This window comes from Anomaloglossus baeobatrachus, chromosome 4, assembly GCF_048569485.1.
Source record: "Anomaloglossus baeobatrachus isolate aAnoBae1 chromosome 4, aAnoBae1.hap1, whole genome shotgun sequence".
Taxonomy (NCBI): domain Eukaryota; kingdom Metazoa; phylum Chordata; class Amphibia; order Anura; family Aromobatidae; genus Anomaloglossus; species Anomaloglossus baeobatrachus.
In genome coordinates, this window is record NC_134356.1 from 364,803,465 (window position 1) to 364,825,147 (window position 21,683).

The following is a 21,683-nucleotide window of genomic DNA, read 5'->3' on the forward strand; positions in this document are numbered from 1 at the left end:
CCGTTAAAAGGCGTATCGGCGGTCGTTAAGGGGTTAAAAGAGCAGTGCATGCAAGATGACCCAGGAATCTCACAGAACTGGAAGACTTTTCCAAGGGAGAATGGATGAAAATCCCTCAAACACCAATTGAAACACTCTTGGCTGGCTACAAAAAGCATTTACAAGCTGCGATACTTTCCAAAGGGGGTACTACTAGGTACTAACCAGGGTATGCTAACTTTTCCATTGGCCCATTTTCCTTTTTGTTAATTTAAAAATATAAGATGAAAATTTTTTTTTTGTTGCCTAAGGCTGCTTTCACACAACCGGTTTTTGCTTAGCGGCACAATACGGCGCTTTGCAGAAAAAACGCATTCATTTTTTTTTTGCCGCCGGTTGCGTTTTTCTGCATAGACTTGCATTAGCGCCATATTGTGCCGCATGGCCTTGCGTTGCATCCGGTTTTTGCTGGATGCGGCATATTTAGCCCATGCGGCGGCCGGATGGAATGTTGCCTGGCACGTTTTTTTGTGCGGCGAAAAAAACGCATAGCGCTGGATCCGGCGCGATGCGTCGCGATTTACAATGCAAGCCTATGGACACCGGATGCGGCGTCCTGCGGCAAAAACCGCATCCGGTGGCCGGATGCGTTTTTTTCCACTGCGCATGCTCAGTATCAAGCCGCATCCGTCAAAAAACAGACGGGCCGCATCCGTTGCATAGGTTTTTGAGCCGGATTGAGCCGCACTGCAAAAACCGGATGTGTGAAAGCAGCCTAAGATACAAAGGAAATGTGTCATTTTTAACTTTATGCAATTTAGAGATCATTTCATCTTCAACTTGCATATATATTCACAAGTAATGGTGACCAGGGCTGCCCAAACCTTTTTATGATACTATATATACAGTATATATATATATATATATATATATATATATACACACAGTGGAACCTCGCTTAACGAGTAATCCAGTTAGCGAGCATTTGCTTAACGAGCAAAGATTGCTGTAAATTTGTAACTCAATTTACGAGCAAGCTTTGCAAACGAGCAAAATACTCACCGCACACATTTCCGGTTCCATACATCCACCGCGCTCTAACCCGCTCTTGCAGTCCGCACAAACACACACAATCACGCACAAACACACACATACACTCACGCACACACACATATTATGCTCACCTTACCTTCCGTTCCATCACCGGCCTCATGGTTCCTGTAGTTCGCCGCTGCAGGATGTGTATCAGGTAACCATCGCGACGAGGGAGGAACTTCCGCTGTCAGCCGCTACTCAAAGGCAGCGCGCTGGCCAATCAGAGGCAAGCGGGTCCTGCCTTTGACCTTAGCGCTATGGCAGCGGAAGTTCCTCCCTCGTGGCGATGGTTACCCGATACACAGCCTGCACCGGCAAACTGCAAGACTGCGTGTTTGTATGTGTGTGGAATGGCACAATAGGGGACCAGGATGGGACATTTAACAAGTTGTGGAACCAATTGTCTGCATTGCAATGATTTCCTATGGGAAATCTTGCTTTGCTGAATGAGTACCCTGGTTAACAAGCAGACTGCCAGAACGGATTGTTCTCGTTAACCAAGGTTCCATTGTATATATACAGTATATGCATATATATACATGTGCGTTACTGTGTGTGATTATGTGTGTTTGTGCGGACTGCAAGAGCGGGTTAGAGCGCGGTGGATATACGGAACCGGAGGTGTGTGCGGTGAGTGTTTTGCTCGTTCAGCAAAGCTTGCTCGTAAACTGAGTTACAAATTTACAGCACACTTTGCTCGTTAAGCGAAATACTAGCTAACTGGGTTACTCGTTAAGCGAGGTTCCACTGTGTATATATATATATATATATACATAGATATATAGTATGGCATATACATATACTGTGTGTATATATATATATATATATATATATATACACAGTATATGTATATGCCATACTATACATGCACTATAGCAGTGGTGGGCAACGTGACACTTGATGGGAGTCTCAAATGTGGTTCTTCATTCCATTATAAGACAAGCGCACAGAGTGTTGTGGCCATATTAAAGCAATCTGTAAGCTATCCTGTGCTGCTTTATCTGAGATTTGATTCAGTATTTTTTGTACAACAAGCTGCCTATGCATCTTGTTCAACACCCACACAAAAAGTGATTGACAGCTCAACCTCTATACACACAGAAAGCTGTTAATTACTGTTAGTGGAGGAAGCTGGTCTCAAATGTAAATCTGTTACATGAATATACTGAATCAATGCACAGAAAAGTATCTATTCCTAAATTAAGCATCTCCCCTTCAAAAGCTAAAATGTTTCTACACAGCCAAGATCTTTTCAAACGTCTGAGATGTTTCAGTATTCCTGAAAGAGAGATAACAATTTCCTTGTTCTCTTGGATGGAGCACTCATAATAATAGAGACCACCATTCACATTAGACTATCATTGTCATATTCTGCCGATATCAAAGGGATTGGTCGATAGTCAATTGTGAATGGGGACTTCTCATCTCTTTCCCAATTTATAATGTCAGGAAAGAGAAGGATCAAACATGTCTGATTTCAAATTGCGAATCTTTTTATTCTCCCTGAGACAAGCCTCAGCCAAAGGCATTTGGTAGCTCTTTCATAGAGAACACAGTGGCGCTTGCTCGAGCCAAGTGCACCTGAGTGTGGGAATCCGTAAGCAAAGACATAATTCTGATGACAGCCATTTATTGGGGAGCTTTATGATGGGAGTACAAAGCAATTTCTTGAACAACAGCAAATCTTAGACACCTTGAGCGACCAAAACGTGCTCAACTTGTCTAGAACTTACTTTTGCACAACCATTTTAATGCCATGAGCTTGCTGTAAGAGAAGAACAGCAAAATTGCAAACAAATCGCAATTGTATGTGACGTACTTTAAGTCTCTGGCACGTGATTTGCGTGCGACTTGTAACTTGTGATGAAAAATTCAACACATTTGAAAAAATTTAAAGGGAGTCTGTCACCAGGTATTAAGAGATATAAACTAATGCTAACACATTATCTCTTCCTTAGACAGTAGTGTTGCAACCTGTATATATACCCCAACAGAGTCTGTATATCCCCAAAAATACCTTTCATAATCCCCTTATATGGCACAGTTCGTTTGATGGGCGTTGCTGGTCTTGCTTGGTGTCTCCTCACTTCCCGCAATCTCTATCTTCCTGTCCTGCATCAAGTGGATGACTCATCCAACATCATCCACACAGCACCCCCAATCTTGCTCCTACCCAGGTGTACTCTGCCCTGCTGAGGGTAGAGAAGAAGTACTGTAATGTGCATGTCCCAGAAGAAGACAAAAAAAATGCTCTGGTTGCCCAGAAGTAAAGTTGGTGCATGCACATTACGCTACTTTGCTCTTCCGTTAGCAGGGCAGAGCAAAGTACACCTGCGCAGGAGTAAAATTGGGGGCGCTGTGTGAATTATTTAGGAAGCGCCATCCATATGAAGCAGGACAGCAGGTCCACGATTGTGCGGAAAGAGGAGGCACCAAGCAAGACCCCCATCCAACTGGACCATACCATAAGAAGGGGTTATAAAAGATGTTTTTAGGGACATGAAGGAAGCTTAGGGCTTATACAGGTTTTTAGATTACTGTAAAAGAGGCAGCAAAGATGGTGGTCTTAGGCTATATGGCGATAACCTGGTGACAGGTTCCTTTTAAAATTGTTTCCCCGTTATGATATGTCGCAAGTTACATAATGGAACACGATAGGAAGTCAGTAGCTGAAATTGCACAATGCGACCTAATCTCAGTTGTCGTGTAGTCCTAGTTTGATACTGGGAAAGGCAGTTGCACCCAAGATGCCACCCAGCAGCAGCACGTATGATGCCGGCTGGATATTACTTCATTAGCATTGGCCACCTACCTTTAAGGATACTAGGAAAGCTGGGTAGATTGTCATTTAACCGAGGAAGACAGTGCAGAGTTTTCTCATTGCTGGAAATGTTCTTCAGATGCTATATTATTGGTTGTGTCTAAGTCTGTTTTTAGAAGAGATGAAGCCCCACTTGTGGTATTTGTGATTGCACAGGAGACTCGATAATGCATTCAACAGCCAGTCAATCACTGTATTTGTTTGTATATGAAAACTATTACTTACCAAAGCGATGGACGATGAGTTATGGAAAGCAGGCTTATCCCAGCATCCTTTGCAGCTTGAAAAATCTTTCCTTCCACGTCTATGCTCACAGCACTCGTGCATTCATCAAGCAATGCATATTGTGGCCTATTGTGAAGAAAGGAGGAACATTAAGAATGGTTTGTTTGCAAATGTGAATTTCTGAAATATCTCATTAGATCGGTAGGTATTGCAATAGTTTTCCAGTCTACGGTAAAATTCAATACATTACCTATTGAAGTATATTGTAAAATTAGCTACCACTTATAAAAGATATGCCTGAGGCAAGCATAGGAGTACCAACACTGCAGACAAGGGGCTTCAGGAGACACCTTATGGCCTTGACAACATTATCGGCACCCCTAAATTTAATCCCAGAGGGGAAGGTACTTCCCATGCCCCTAACTTTGATTACTATTGAAATTTAGCTGTGTAATACAGCTAGTAGCTGTCATGTATGGAGTGGGAAGGGACTAAAGGTCTCAGAAGTCTTATTGTCTACCTACCTCAGTATGATTGCTTGGATTGGCTACAGTGCTCACTTTTAGGCAATGCGTTGAGGCAGCCCTATAAACAAAACTCAACGGGAAGCAGCAGAGATTGCACTGATGAAGCAGGGGCTTCAATAGATAACTGATGATAATTTTTGTTATTTTAAAGACTTTTATGCCCCATTTTTTTGTTTTGAAGACTCCATAAAGGGGTAAGTAAATGAATGAGAGTTTTGAATATAGTTTTGTACGAAAACTGTGTCAATAGCCTCATATGAGACCCTCTCTTATTATCTCAATACTAGAGATCCTGCAGTTGCACATGGCCAGAAAGCTTTTTTCCTTTTCCTATTTTTTGGTGATGTGATGAAACTGTCTAGCACAGTTCATTATATAAGACGGTGCTCTTCTCTGTACCTATGTGCTGGATAACTAAGCCCCTTGAAGCACGTCACAAACACAGAGAAAAGGATGCTTTTGTCGGAACAACAGTGGGGGCTTGGCATTAAGGTCCCATATCGGGTCATTGATAGTGATGGGCGGACCCGCAGATACCCAGGATCGGCAGGTCCAACCGGTGTTTAAAAAAACAACTATGGGAACCAGAATGTGGCACTTTAAAATGGTGGTGGAAAGGGCTAAGGGGATTAGAGCAGGTGTTTTATACTTACCAGTCTCTGCGTGGTTGTATCGCTACTTCCAGAGCTGCTCATAACCCTCATGCATATGCACTGCTTCCCCCACTCACCAGCAGTCCTGACGTCTGATTGTTTGCAGTCAGATGCGCCCCCAGCCTGTGTGAAAGCGTGCTGCAAATTTGGTGCTGAAATGTCTGCACTAGATTTCAGCACCAAATTTGTACCTAATGGCTGAAAACCGAACCGAAATGGAGTCAAAACCATTTTGTTTCCCATTTTTTTGCCAAGAGATGCAAATTTTTTTGCTGAAATTTATACACCATATTCCTGCACCAAATCTGAATCTCCTGGCAAAAAATGCACCAAAACCGCATGCGTTATAATATATTTGACACTTTTTTTGTCAGGAGATTCAGATTTGGTGCAGCAATATGGTGAATAAATTTCAACACCAAATCTGCATCTCTTTACAAAAAAAAATGAACAAATCGGTTTTGACACCGATTCGGAGTGGTTTTCTGCCAGGAGGTGCAATTTTGGTGCTGAAATCTGGTGCAGACATTTCTGCACCAAATTTACACCTCCTGGCAAAAAAAACGTGGTTCTCTGCCAGGAGATGCAGGTCTGTGAACTCAGTGACCTCACCCGAGGTGAGGTCACGGAGTTTAATGAGGTCACCTGAGGTCAGTGTACCTGTGGTCAAAGTTGGGTACCGTGGGAACCTCCAGCTATAATACAAATAAACTGAGTGACGTCACCGCTCATTGCGTGGCTCAGTCATTCTCTGCCTGAAACCTACAGCATGCGGACATGTTCTGTGCTCACACGCTGTGCCTCCAGTATGCATGTGGCAGAGCTGGAATCGTCAGAACTAGGTGTTTTGGGAGTTAATAAAGGGGAGAAAAAGGGTGTTTTTTTCTATTTTACTTAAAATAAAGGATTTTTTCTGTGTTTTGTGTTTTATTTCTTTTCACTCCCAGATTTGTAATGGAGGGGTGTCTCATAGATGCCTCCCATTACTAATCTAAGGCTTAGCGGCAGCTGTGAGCTGTCAATATCCCTTATTACCTATCTAGTGTATACAACAATCCTGGGCAGCTACAAACTGCTATTTTTAGGCTGGGGTGGTCGAATAACCATGGGTCCTCCACAGCCTGAGAATACCATCCCACAGCTGTTGGCTTTATCATGGCTGGGTATCAAAATTGGGGAGGACCGCATGCCAATTTTTTTTATTACTTATTTAAATAATTAAAAAAAAAAAAAAAAAGACAGATGCAGTCTCTCTTATTTTGATACACAGTTAAGATAAGGACACTGATAAGCCTTTAGCCGTATGCTTTATCTGTGCTGGGTATCACAATATGGGGAAACCTACACTGTTTTTTAGTTATTTGTTTTTACACTATAGGTACCCACGCAGTATCTGTGATTGAAAGCAGTCAGACATGCTGTCACATAGGGTGTGGGCGCGTTTGACTTCAAGCAATCAGAGACGCCGGGACTGCCAATAGGTGGGGGAAGCAGTGCATTTGTGTGAAGGATAATGAGCGGCCCTGGAAGTAGTATGACCAGCCACAGAAGTGTTATCCGTGCGAGACACTGCTTTTCTCTTATTTTCTTTATTTTTCCTTTAATGTTTCTTAATTACCTGACTTTCCAGATACAGTAGGTACTTGGAGTTCCCTGAGAACTCCAAGCCCGGGGCTAGTGCTCGGGTACTTTTGAACCCACACGGAACTGGACTTTTCAGTCCGCTCATCACTAGTCATTGATGCAGTTTTCAGAACTACAGTATATTAGTACATGTTATAAATTTCCATAAGCAAAAACCCTGAATTACTTATGTTAAATGAAACGTTGAACATGTTGCAGTGAAAAAAAAGGTCACTTCTTTTGTAGCATGTATTAGGGTATATGCACATATTGCATTTTGGTTGCATTTTTTCCTCATGAATTTGGTGTGGAGAATATGTAGTGTTTTCCAGTGTCTAAGTGAATGAGAATCCTGAAACCTCATCCACATGTTGCTTATTTTTTTCCTAGAAGATGTGGAGCAGATTCAACAAAAATGCAAGTAAAAAATGCAACAAAAAAATGGCAAAAATGAGCATATTTTAGCAGCAGTTTTCTTGCCAAGACACTAGGATTTTCAGCAGAATGTTCTGCTGCAAATAGAATGTTCCACTGCAAATACTGAAAGTGTGAACATAGCCTAAAGGGTACTTTACACTCTGCGATATAGGTACCGATATCGCTAGCGACCGTACCCACCCCCGTCGGTTGTGCGTCACGGGCAAATCGCTGCCCGTGGCGCACAACATCACTAACACCCGTCACACGGACTTACCTTCCCTGCGACGTCGCTCTGGCCGGCGAACCGCCTCCTTTCTAAGGGGGCGGTTCGTGCGGCGTCACAGCGTCGACACGCGGCAGCCGTCCAATAGCAGAGGAGAGGCGGAAATGAGCGGGACGTAACATCCCACCCACCTCCTTCCTTCCTCATTGCCGGTGGACGGAGGTAAGGAGACGATCGTCGTTCCTGCAGTGTCACACACAGCGATGTGTGCTGCCGCAGGAACGACGAACAACCTCGCTACGTACGAGACAACGATTTTTGGTAAATGAACGACCTCTCATATACCAACGATTTTTGTCTCTTTTGAGATCGTTTAAAGTCGCTCCTGCCTGTCACACGCTGTGATGTTGCTAACGCCGGATGTGCGTCACAAACACCGTGACCCCGACGATATATCATTAGCGATGTCGCTGCGTGTAAATGGCCCTTTACTGTGATTTTCACCTCTGTAGCCATAAATTTGGGGAGTTTGCCGCTCCAGACACTACATCTACCTGGATTGTAGTTTGCTATTGCTTTCACGTTCTGATGTGTCATCCGAGCTTCAAACTCTGCGCTTTATTACAGAGTATAGTAATAATCACTTTATTTTCGGCAGCCATATTTGCATTATCTATCTTTACTACATACCTAACAGAATTATATCTTGTGCATTCTTTCATCCATCCAATTAATAAATGTGTTATTCATTTATTTAATGCACATGATTATGATTGATTTACTTTTGAAGCCTCTTACAATTCTGCTTTCCTTCTCAGCTGCCGAGTACTTAAAGCTTCAAAGATAGAAAATTCATTTATCAAAGATGAAAACATCAAACCAAATGTGTACTGCTTGCAATTAATTTGCTAAAAGCCTCCTATTATTCTTACTTGTGGTAGAACATTCGTGCCATACCCATCCTTTGCTTCTCGCCTCCTGACAACACATCCTTCCAGTCTGATACAGCATCCCAGCCTGTGAACACACATAAAAATTAATAGAAATCATCTATGTCAAACTAGTATTGTTATTTCGATAGCACCAACATATTCTGCAGCACTTTACAATTCAGAGGGGAGACAATATCAGACATTACAGAGTAAAGGGGGCTGTACACACAGCGACATCGCTAACGAGCTGTCGTTGGGGTCACGGAATTCGTGACGCACATCCGGCCTCGTTAGCGACGTCGTTGCGTGTGACACGTACAAGCGACCGCTAACGATGCATAATACTCACCAAATCGTTGATTGTTGACACGTCGTCCATTTCCCAAATATCATTGCTGATTTGTTCGTCGTTCCTGAGGCAGCACACGTTCCTATTTGTGAGACCCCAGGAACGACGAACAACAGAGTACCTGCGTCTTCCAGCAACGAGGTGGGCGTGACTTTCATGCTGCTGCTCTCCGCCCCTCCGCTTCAATTGGACGCCTGCTGTGTGACGTCGCTGTGACGCCGCACGAACCGCCCCCTTAGAAAGAAGGGAATTTTGTTTACTTACCGTAAATTCCTTTTCTTCTAGCTCCAATTGGGAGACCCAGACAATTGGGTGTATAGCTACTGCCTCCGGAGGCCACACAAAGTATTACACTAAAAAGTGTAAGGCCCCTCCCCTTCTGGCTATACACCCCCCCGTGGGATCACGGGCTCCTCAGTTTTAGTGCAAAAGCAAGGAGGAAAGCCAATAACTGTTTTAAAGACAAATTCAATCCGAGGAACAACATCGGAGAACTGAACTCTTCAACATGATCAACATGTGCACCCGAAAAAACAAAATCCCTAAGAAAACAGGGCGGGTGCTGGGTCTCCCAATTGGAGCTAGAAGAAAAGGAATTTACGGTAAGTAAACAAAATTCCCTTCTTCTTTGTCGCTCCTAATTGGGAGACCCAGACAATTGGGACGTCCAAAAGCAGTCCCTGGGTGGGTAAAAGAATACCTCGTGATAGGGCCGTCAAACAGCCCTTTCCTACAGGTGGGCCACCGCCGCCTGAAGGACTTGTCTACCTAGGCTGGCATCCGCCGAAGCGTAGGTATGCACCTGATAATGCTTGGTAAAAGTGTGCAGACTCGACCAGGTAGCCGCCTGGCACACCTGCTGAGCCGTAGCCTGGTGCCGTAATGCCCAGGACGCACCCACGGCTCTGGTAGAATGGGCCTTCAGTCCTGATGGAATCGGAAGCCCAGCAGAACGGTAGGTGTGAAGAATTGGTTCCTTGATCCACCGCGCCAGGGTGGATTTGGAAGCTTGCGACCCCTTACGCTGACCAGCGACAAGGATAAAGAGTGCATCCGAGCGGCGCAGGGGCGCCGTGCGGGAAATGTAGATCCTGAGTGCTCTCACCAGATCCAATAAATGCAAACCTTTTTCAAATTGGTGAACTGGATGCGGACAGAAAGACGGTAAAGTGATATCCTGGTTGAGATGAAAGGAGGATACCACCTTAGGAAGAAATTCTGGAATTGGACGCAGAACTACCTTGTCCTGGTGAAATACTAGGAAGGGAGATCTGCATGATAACGCCGCCAGCTTGGACACTCTCCGAAGAGACGTGACCGCCACTAGAAAGGCCACTTTCTGTGAAAGACGAGAAAGGGAAACATCCTTCAAAGGCTCGAAAGGCGGCTTCTGGAGAGCAATTAGGACCTTGTTCAGATCCCAGGTCTCCAACGGCCGCTTGTAAGGGGGGACGATATGACAAACCCCTTGCAGGAACGTGTGTACCTGAGGAAGTCGCGCTAGGCGCTTCTGAAAAAATACGGATAGCGCGGAGACTTGACCTTTAAGGGAGCCGAGCGACAAACCTTTTTCCAACCCAGACTGCAGGAAGGAAAGAAAAATAGGCAATGCAAATGGCCAGGGAGAAACTCCCTGAGCAGAGCACCAAGATAAGAATATCTTCCACGTCCTGTGGTAGATCTTGGCGGAGGATGGTTTCCTAGCCTGTCTCATGGTGGCAACCACTTCATGAGATAAACCTGAGGCCGCTAGGATCCAGGACTCAATGGCCACACAGTCAGGTTCAGGGCCGCAGAATTCAGATGGAAAAACGGCCCTTGAGACAGCAAGTCTGGACGGTCTGGCAGAGCCCACGGTTGGCCTACCGTGAGGTGCCACAGATCCGGGTACCACGACCTCGTTGGCCAGTCTGGAGCGACGAGGATGGCGCGGCGGCAGTCGGCCCTGATCTTGCGCAGCACCCTGGGCAACAACGCCAGAGGTGGGAACACATAAGGTAGCCTGAACTGCGACCAATCCTGAACTAGGGCGTCTGCCGCCAGAGCTCGGTAATCGTGGGATCGCGCCATGAAAACCGGGACCTTGTTGTTGTGCCGTGACGCCATCAGGTCGACGTCCGGCATCCCCCAGCGGCGACAGATCTCCTGAAACACGTCCGGGTGAAGGGACCATTCCCCTGCGTCCATGCCCTGGCGACTGAGAAAGTCTGCTTCCCAGTTTTCCACGCCTGGTATGTGAACTGCGGATATGGTGGATGCCGTGTCTTCCACCCACGTCAGAATCCGCCGGACTTCCTGGAAGGCCTGCCGACTGCGTGTTCCCCCTTGGTGGTTGATGTATGCCACCGCTGTGGAGTTGTCCGACTGAATTCGGATCTGCTTGCCTGCTAGCCACTGCTGGAAGGCTTGTAGGGCAAGATAGACTGCTCTGATTTCCAGAACATTGATTTGAAGGGTGGACTCTTTCCGAGTCCACGTACCGTGAGCCCTGTGGTGGAGAAACACTGCTCCCCACCCTGACAGGCTCGCGTCTGTCGTGACCACCGCCCAGGATGGGGGTAGGAACGACTTTCCTTTCGACAATGAGGTGGGAAGAAGCCACCACCGGAGAGAGTCCTTGGCTGTCTGAGAGAGGGAGACATCCCTGTCGAGGGATGTCGACTTCCCGTCCCATTGGCGGAGAATGTCCCATTGAAGTGGACGCAGATGAAACTGCGCGAAAGGAACTGCTTCCATTGCTGCTACCATCTTCCCTAGGAAGTGCATGAGGCGCCTCAAGGGGTGCGACTGGCCCTGAAGGAGAGATTGCACCCCTGTCTGTAGTGAACACTGTTTGTCCAGTGGAAGTTTCACTATCGCTGAGAGAGTATGAAACTCCATGCCAAGATATGTTAGTGATTGGGTCGGGGTTAGATTTGACTTTGAAAAGTTGATAATCCACCCGAAACCCTGGAGAGTCTTCAGTGCCACGTTCAGGCTGTGCTGGCATGCCTCTTGAGAGGGTGCCTTGATAAGTAGATCGTCCAAATACGGAATCACAGAGTGACCTTGCGAGTGCAGGACTGCCACTACTGCTGCCATAACCTTGGTAAAGACCCGAGGGGCTGTCGCCAGCCCGAAAGGTAGAGCTACGAACTGCAGGTGTTCGCTTCCTACAACGAAGCGTAGAAAACGCTGATGCTCTGGCGCAATCGGCACGTGGAGATAAGCATCCATGATGTCTATTGATGCTAGGAAATCTCCTTGAGACATTGAGGCGATGACGGAGCGGAGGGATTCCATCCGGAACCGCCTGGTTTTCACGTGTTTGTTGAGCAGCTTTAGATCCAGGACGGGACGGAACGACCCGTCCTTCTTTGGCACCACAAACAAATTGGAGTAAAAACCGCGACCTCGTTCCTGAAGAGGAACGGGAGTCACCACTCCTTCCGCCTTTAGGGCGGACACCGCTTGCAGAAGAGCATCTGCTCGGTCGGGAGGTGGAGAAGTTCTGAAGAAGCGAGTTGGAGGACGAGAACTGAACTCTATCCTGTACCCGGGAGACAGAATGTCTCTCACCCAACGGTCTTTGACCTGTGACAGCCAAATGTCGCCAAAGCGGGAGAGCCTGCCACCGACCGAGGATGCGGAGAGAGGAGGCTGAAAGTCATGAGGAAGCCGTCTTGGTAACGGTTCTTCCGGCTGTCCTTTTTTGGTCGTGATTGAGTCCGCCAAGAATCTGAGCCCCTCTGATCCTTTTGAGTCCTTTTGGACGAGGAGAATTGGGACCTGCCTGAGCCTCGAAAGGACCGAAAACCAGACTGTCCCCTCCTCTGTTGGGGTTTGTTTTGTCTGGGTTGAGGTAAGGATGAATCCTTACCCTTGGAGTGTTTAATGATTTCATCCAAACGCTCACCAAACAGTCGGTCACGAGAAAAAGGCAAACTGGTTAAGCACTTCTTGGAAGCAGAATCTGCCTTCCATTCTCTCAACCACAAGGCTCTACGTAAAACCACGGAGTTGGCAGACGCCACTGCCGTACGGCTCGTAGAGTCTAGGACAGCATTAATCGCGTAAGACGCGAATGCAGACATTTGAGAGGTCAAGGGCGCCACCTGCGGAGCAGATGTACGTGTGACCGTGTCGACCTGTGTAAGCCCAGCTGAAATAGCTTGGAGTGCCCATACGGCTGCGAATGCTGGCGCCGACGCTCCAACAGCTTCATAGATGGATTTCAACCAGAGCTCCATCTGTCTGTCAGTGGCATCTTTAAGTGCCGCCCCATCTTCCACTGCAACTAAGGATCTAGCTGCAAGCCTGGAGATTGGAGGGTCCACCTTGGGACACTGGGTCCAGCCCTTGACCACGTCAGGGGGAAAAGGATATCGTGTATCTTTAAGCCGTTTGGAGAAACGCTTATCTGGATAAGAGTGGTGTTTCTGGATAGCGTCTCTAAAGTCAGAGTGGTCCAGAAAAGTGCTCAATTTACGCTTGGGATACCTGAAATGGAATTTCTCCTGCTGTGAGGCTGACTCCTCCGCAGGAGGAGCTGGTGGAGAAATATCTAACATTCTATTGATGGACGCTATAAGATCATTCACTATGGCGTCACCATCAGGTGTATCCAGATTGAGAACGGTCCCAGGATCAGAATCCTGATCAGCCACATCCGCCTCATCACACCGAGAGTCGTCCAGCTGGGACCCTGACCAGTGTGATGAAGTTGAGGGCCGCTCATAGCGAGCCCGCTTAGGCCGTCTGGGACTGTCGTCCGAGTCAGAGTCGTCACCCTGGGGTGCATGCGACACCTCCTGAGCTCGGGAGTGTTCCAGCTGAGGGGGACCAGGGAGCAATGATTCAACAGTGCCCATGGTCTGAGTTACTGGTCTAGACTGCAATGTTTCAAGAATTTTAGACATAGTCATAGACAATCTGTCAGCAAAAACTGCAAACTCCGTCCCTGTCACCTGGACAGCATTCACAGGTGGTTCTCCCTGGGTCACCTCTAGCAGCGGCCCCGGCTGAGCAAGTGCCACAGGGGCCGAGCACTGCACACAATGGGGGTCAGTGGAACCTGCCAGTAGAGCAGCCCCACATGCGGTACAAGCAGCATATAAAGTCTGTGCCTTGGCACGTTTGCTTTTTGCGGACGACATGCTGTTGTCTGCCTTGAGTAACCTAGGAGGGTATATAGCAGAGAGTCACCAGCGACCGTACAGTGTAATGTATAGCATGCAAGCACAAAAATACAAAGTACACTTCGGCACAAGTGGGGGTGAGCCCTTGAGGGCTGCTTACCGCCCGCTGAAAAGCGGGTGTGAGGTCGCAGAATCCCGTGTCTGGGTCTCCCAGTCTCCCCTCTCCAGCTCAGCGTGCAGACAGGAATGGCTGCCGGCGTCCTGTGAGGAGGGGCGGACCGTGGGCGTGCCACAAACAAAGTGTGGGAAACTGGCGTCCCACTGTGCCCAGTGTGAGGGCTGGAGTATGTAAAGCAGACTCCAGCCCTCAGCGCTGATGGTCTGTACAGCGTCCCGCCCTCCCCATGACTGGCAGGTCTGGGGGCGGGAACGAAACGAACTAGGCCGCAAAAGCCGGGGACTGTAGTAATAAGCGCGGCCGTCATACATGCACGGCTAGCGCGGAAGTCCCCGGCGCACCACAAGTCCCAGCCGCGTCGCAGTGAAAACTGACCCCCAGCGGCCGGCGCGGCCGTTCGTACTAAGTCTACTCACTCAGCAGCGCTGTAGTGAGGAATGGCACAAGCGCAGCAGCGCTGATGTCCCCGGCGCACTAACACGCCCAGCATGCTGCGGTGTGCGCGCGGTATGCCCGGGGACACAGAGTACCTTAACGAAGCAGGGCCCTGTCCCTGACGATACTCAGCTCCATATCCAGCCGATTCTCCGGGGGCTGTGGAAGGAGCACGGTCTCAGTGCCTGGAGACCGGTAAAGTCCCACTTCACCCAGAGCCCTAATGGGGATGGGGAAGGAATCAGCATGTGGGCTCCAGCCTCCGTACCCGCAATGGGTACCTCAACCTTAACAAACACCGCCGACAGAAAGTGGGGTGAGAAGGGAGCATGCTGGGGGCCCTAGTATGGGCCCTCTTTTCTTCCATCCGACATAGTCAGCAGCTGCTGCTGACTAAACAGTGGAGCTATGCGTGGATCCTTCGCACAAAGCATAAAAACTGAGGAGCCCGTGATCCCACGGGGGGGTGTATAGCCAGAAGGGGAGGGGCCTTACACTTTTTAGTGTAATACTTTGTGTGGCCTCCGGAGGCAGTAGCTATACACCCAATTGTCTGGGTCTCCCATTTAGGAGCGACAAAGAAAGAGGCTGTTTGCTGATCACAGCGACGTCGTTAGAAAGGTATGTGTGACGGGTAAGAGTGATTTTGTCCGCCACGGGCAGCGATTTGCCCGTGACGCACAAACGACGGGGGCGGGTGCGAACGCTAGCGACATCATCACTAGTCATCAGAACAGATTCGTTGGGAAACTTGTTTCTCCGGATCCGTTTTTTTAACATAGGAGTCTATGGACAACGGATCCGTTAATGAATTGCTATTTAGCCATCCACTGTACTTGCATTTGTAACGGATCTGTTATTTTCTTAATGGATACGTTACAAATGGACGATAAATAGCAATCTGTAAACAGATCTGTCCTCCATAGATTCCCACATGTTAAAAACGGATCTGGCCGACATCCATTATTAACAACTGATGAAAAAGTTGTGTTTGCACAACTTTTTTGCAAACAGATGTCTAATGGATCCATTATTAATTGATGATTACTAGACATGGGACCCCAGCCTAACACATAACTCAACAAGTAAACAGAGGAGTGAGGGCCCTACTACCAAGCTTACAATCTATGAGGAAATAGGGGAGGCACAAAAGGTAAATGCTAAAAACTAATGTTTTTACTGATTACTGCTGTTAATTTGGTTTTAGAGGGAATCAAAAGAATAGTAAATCAAAAACTCTAAGTGACATGATGCTTATTGAAATGTTTTATATGCAAACTGGATGTTCAGACAAAATGGACTTGAACTCTGGTGCCACCTATTGGAAGTGGCAATCCTGAAATATTGACCCATTAGGTTCTGCGCACACGTTGAATATTTGGGTGAAGAAATTTCTACACCATTTCTGCATCTCTTAGCAAGAAAAACACAGCGACTGAAACGCCCGGCTTGAGGCATTTTTACACGCGTTTTTCCCCTGTGTTTTTCTAGCATTTTTGGACACCAATGAATGCTATAGAGATAGATAGAGCGAGACAGACAGATATATAGACATACAGACATATAGACATATAATTGCACAACCCCTGACATATTATATAATAAAATTGCAACCTGTGCAGCTTATTGGACAGCTTTTTATGATTAAATAAATATATGAATGAATTCATGAAAAAAAACTATGTGAGGTCCCCTCTATTTTTGATAACCAGCAAAAGTAAAGCAGACAGCTGGGGGCTGATATTATTAGGCTGGGAACGTCCATTGTTATTTGTCCCTTCCCAGCCTAAAAATAGCAGTCCACAGACGCCCAGAAGTGGCAAATCACATTAGATGAGCCAATTCTGGAGGTTTGCCAAGCTCTTCCTGGTGTGGTACCAATCAAAGTAATGGTAGTTGAGGCTGATGTCAGCTGTGTAATGTCAACTGGCATGAAGCTCTGGTGTTAGCAATGAAGACACGTCTACCAGACAGCCCCAATACTAACCTAGGAAGTGAAATGAAAAAAACTCACACAAAAATACTTAATTTGAAAAAACACCACCCCACACTTTCCCTGGTTCACCATTTTCTAAAATAAAAATCCATATGGGTCCAACGTAGTCTAGAGATTCAAACGGAGTCCAGGGAAGGAAACCTGAAAGACATAAAAATGGAGGTACAAAAACAATACACTGTTCCTTGTTCACCAATTTATTAGAAAGCAAAGTTCCCATCTCCAACGTAGTCCAGCGGTTTCCACGACGTTCCTCGATTACCTGGATCAAAGGCTATGAAACGTCAGAACAAGGCTCCATAGGCTTTGAGGAGCAGCGAGTCCCGGCTCACGCTGTGCACTGCAAGACCCGGGACACCGAATAGCGGTGATGTTCCTGATGTCATCAATCATCAGAGTGATGAGCGGGGCGTTCCTGATGTAACTGCTCATCGATGTCCAGGGTCTTGTGGTGCACAGCATGAGCTGAGATTGGCTGCTGCTCAAAGCTTATGGCGCCTCATTCTGATGCTGCATAGCTTTTGAGATAGGTAATCGAGGAATGTCATGGAAACCGCTGGACTACATCAGAGCTGGGAACTTTGTCTTCCAATATATTGGTGAATCAGGGACAGTGTCTCATTTTTATTTCTCTCTTTTTATGTCTTTCAGGTTTCCATTTGTGGACTACGTCGCAATCCCTGGACTACAGTGGACCTGCATGGAATTTTTTTTCTAAAATGGTAAACCAAGGAAAGAGTGGGGAAGTCTTTTTTCAAATAAAGTATTTTTGTATGTGTTTTCTTTCTTTTGGACTTACTGGGTTATTAATGGGGGTGTCTGAAAGACGCCTCTCCATTACTAACACCAGGGATTGATGCTAGCTGATATGAACACAAACTACCATTACCCCGACTGCCACAGCACCAGGGCTATCTCTATAGCATTCACTGCTGTCTAAAAACACATGCAAAAAAAGTAAGCAGAAATGCAACAAATACTCAGCAAATCCGCAATCATTTTTATACCTGGGTTTTTCTAGCATTTTTTACTGACTTCACTGAAGTTAAAGGGTGAAATAACGCTGCAAAAATGCTAAAAGAATCGACATGCTGCCGATTATTTTCTGCACCAAATCTGCAAATCACAAATAAGCAACGTGTGCATGACACTTCAGGATTCTAATTGATTGGGGTCTAAGGAGGAACGTTTCTCCTTGCGGAGAGGGATAGGCCTCACATGCCAGTGTAAAGAGGCTGATAAGCCATCTAATGCTCCTCTGGGAAATTAAATATGCAAATTGCCTCTTCAAAGAGAAGTGGACTTAAACTCTAAAAGTGTTTTAAAAATCATGTCAGAAAAATACATGTCCAAATATTGGCAAAATGGATCTTCCATATGAAAAAACTGGTGGCAGATTGTCTGCGCTTTTCCAGCAGATTTTAGTATAGAATATTTGCTAAAAGCCATGTGAAAGGTGCTATGTATGAATATATCCTCAGAATCAGGCCTGCGACTGGAACACGGGGGCATCCGCTACGTCTTGAGGAAAGAAGGTTTAATCATAATCACAGACGAGGATTCTTTACTGTACGAGCAGTGAGACTATGGAACTCTCTGCCGCATGATGTTGTAATGAGTGATTCACTACTAACATTTAAGCAGAGCCTGGATGCCTTTTTTGAAAAATTAAATATTACCAGTTATGTATATTAGATTTTATGACAGGGTATTGATCCAGGGAACTAGTCTGATTGCCGGATGTGGAGTCAGGAAGGACATTTTTTCCCCATTGGAACTTGTTTGCCACATTGGGGTTTTTTTTGCCTTCCTCTGGATCAACATGTTAGGCTACGGGTTGAACTAGATGGACTTAAGCCTGCTTTACACGGTACGACCGATTGTGCGATTTCACAATCGATCGTACCCGCCCCCGTCCTTTTTGCGTCACGGGCAAATCGCTGCCCGTGTCGCACAAAGTTAGTAACCCCCGTCACACATACTTACCTCTCGTGCTACCTCGCTGTGGGCGGCGAACGTCCACTTCCTGGAGTGGGAGGGACGTTCGGCGTCACAGCGACGTCACACGGCCGCCGGCCAATAGAAGCGGAGGGGCGGAGATGAGCGGGACGTAAACATCCCGCCCTCCTCCTTCCTTCCACATAGAGCCGGCGGCGGCCGCGGGAGGCAGGTGAGCTGCTCATCGTTCCCGTGGTGTCACACGGAGCGGCGTGTGCTACCACGAAAACGATGGTCAACTAAATTAAACAATATTATGGAACCTAGCGAGCAGTACCCGACTCACGATTTGTGAGCGATACTGCGTCGCTAGGAGGTGTCACACAGGCCGGCATCGCCAGCGATGCCGGATGTGCGTCACAAAATCCGTGACCCCGACGATCTATCGCACGATAGATTGTCTGGTGTAAAGCAGCCTTTAGAGTCTCCCTTCAACCTTAAAAACTATGATACTATGATACTATGAGTTTATGTTTATATATGTTGATGGGATTGAGTCAATAAGCCAATCCATGTCATACTAGCATCAATGCGAAAGAAAAGCAATGAGAAAAATATTTATATTAAAAAATAAAAATACATAAAAGAAGTTTTCTGGTGTTAACAAATTTGTTTGCAAGACAAAATTTAGCTACTTTTGTACTAGCCAAAAACTTTTCTAAAAGTGGTTGGGGCTTTGTAAAAGTGGAGGGCCTAAAGTCGCTCTACAAATTAACTAAACACTCAGTCAGAAAACCAATATATGTTGTCCAACTAGCTGTAGGATTATGACTAACATTTTATACATATAAAAGACAAAAATAGTGTATACATCTGAACTGATTAAAATACTGGAAAACTGGAAAATACAGCCTGAAAATCATGGAGTTTAGACAAAGACTCAGTAGAGTATTTCAAAATAAGCTCCTGCGTTCTCAAGTAGATATCTGCATAGTAATACAATCAAGGAGTTTTATAGATATTGTACAGAGAGGCCTAGTAGGCATTCTAATGAGCCGTAGAGAAAGAAAACATGTACCTCCTTCCCTTTGTACAATATGATTTAGATGTACAATGTCAAGAATACGCTCAAGATCTTCATCTTCATATCCTTTTTCATGCATGTCATCCACTAAATCAGGGTAGATTACTTGATCCCTCAATGTTCCAATTGACATATATGGCCTGAAAAAAAATTCAAAGATTATATAAAGCGCATTGCATTCAGTATATAAGTAGATATTTGATACAAATGTTTATTCCCATACACTAATACAAAACATTAAACAGCAAAGGTCTTCTGCTAAGAGTGAGAGGACATGTGCGATTGGCCTGGTGGCTAGCCGCATGTCCAGCCATTCTACTGCCAATGATGGGCATTAGCGAGACAATTTGGTTTCATAATGCTGTTTCCATTGCTGGATATTGGTGGACGGGGTATCATTTAAGTAGGCAACCACACTATGTAGTCTCACCCTAAAAGGGAACCTGTCATGTCCCCAAACACTATTAACTGTCAGATATGGGGCTAATCTGCAAGTTAATAGTGTTCTACAGTTTTCCGGCCACTGCACTGAAAGCTTGGTTATTGGGAGGAAATTAACTTTATTCCTCCCAACAGAAGGCTGGCTTTAAGTTATAGCCACGAGCATAGAGAGTGGTGACTGTAAGCACAGGACTTACATTGAAAGCTTGCTCAGCAGTGTATCACTGCAGAGACGGATGTCAGTCAGTGCTGGGGCGTGCTTACAGTCACCGCTCACTATTTACTGAGCTGCAAGCACGCCCCAGCAATTTCAATAACAGCTTGCTCAGCAGTGTATCAGTGCAAGGACGGCTGCCAGTCAGTCCTGGGGCGTGCTTACAATCACCTCTCACTATGGATTGAGCTTTAAGCATGCCCCAGCACTTTCACTCGCTACTCACTCAGCAGCGTATCAGTGCAAAGATGGCTGTCAGTCAATGCAGGGGCGTGCTTAAAGTCACTGCTTACTATGGACTGAGCTGTAATCACGCCCCAGCACTTTCACTGACAGCTTGCTCACTAGCCTATCAGTTCAGAGATGGCTGTCAGTCCGTGTTGGGGAGTGCTTACAGTCACCACGCACCTGTAGATGCATTAGACATATTTGTGAGCTTAACTTCCGTGTTTTTTTCTTAGGGCAAGCACACATGGCGAGTAATACGGAGCGAGTGGAATGTGAAAAAAATCGCATTCCGCTCGGACCAATATTACTGTATGGGGCAGCTCCCATGAGCGATTTTTTTTTCTCAGCCCTAATCGGACCAAGAAAACAATCGCAGTATGCTGCAGGTGGAATGCAATCCTGTTTCACTTGCACCCATTCAAGTCCATGGGTGCGAGAGAAACATCGCATTGCATTCGCATTACAGCGGAGTGCAATGTGAGTCTTGCATCGGCAGGCAATGGAGGAGATGGAGAGATAAATCCCTCCCTCCTCTCCACAGCTGTGGTCTGATTGCAGGATTGGACTACAGTCGCATGACACTCTTCTCCCGCTGTGCTGCGAGCGTGAGCTGTGTCATGCGAGCACTCGCACTAATCCAAGTGTGGCCCCAGCCTTACAGAGTTGATATAAACTGTACTTCTGGGGTGGTGCTAAAGTAGGGTCCAAAACCATCTAAAGTAGATGTAGAAACTTGGTACTCAAGATAAATGTGAATAGTGGTTATTGAGATGAACTTGTAGTACCAGCACAAGCACAGACATTTCGGTCAAAGACCTTCAGCAGTGTGCGTGCCACATAGACAGTGGTGGACAAAGCGTCATACCCGACTACGCCAGTTGCGAAGTTGCTATACCTTTTGAGGACTCCCTGCGCGCACACTGATGAAGGTCTTTGACCGAAACGTCTGTGCTTGTGCTGGTCCTACAAGTTCATCTCACACCACTATTCACATTTATTTTGAGTGCCAAGTTTCTACATCTGCCCCAGACTTACAGTCACCACTCACTATGGACTGAGCTGTAACCGACGCCGTGCCAGCACACCTCTATAAATGAAAGCTGGAGGCTGTCGGAAGGCATAAAGTTAATTTTCTCCCATTTAATTTCTCTCCGCTTTATTTCTAGAAATATTCAACTTTCATGTGGTCACTGGTCTCAAGTCAG

At 46.4% G+C, this 21,683-nt stretch overlaps 1 protein-coding gene across 1 annotated transcript in view; it reads right to left on the reverse strand.

The window, feature by feature from the left end:
- Positions 1–21,683, reverse strand: part of ABCD2 (ATP binding cassette subfamily D member 2) — a 121,381-nt gene that overhangs the window by 35,700 nt on the left and 63,998 nt on the right. The window contains exons 7-9 of the mRNA XM_075345136.1: positions 19,590–19,735; positions 8,499–8,583; positions 4,121–4,246 (exon numbers count right to left, since the gene is read on the reverse strand). Coding sequence (XP_075201251.1) covers positions 4,121–4,246; positions 8,499–8,583; positions 19,590–19,735 — 357 coding nt within the window. The remainder of the gene's footprint in view (positions 1–4,120; positions 4,247–8,498; positions 8,584–19,589; positions 19,736–21,683) is intronic.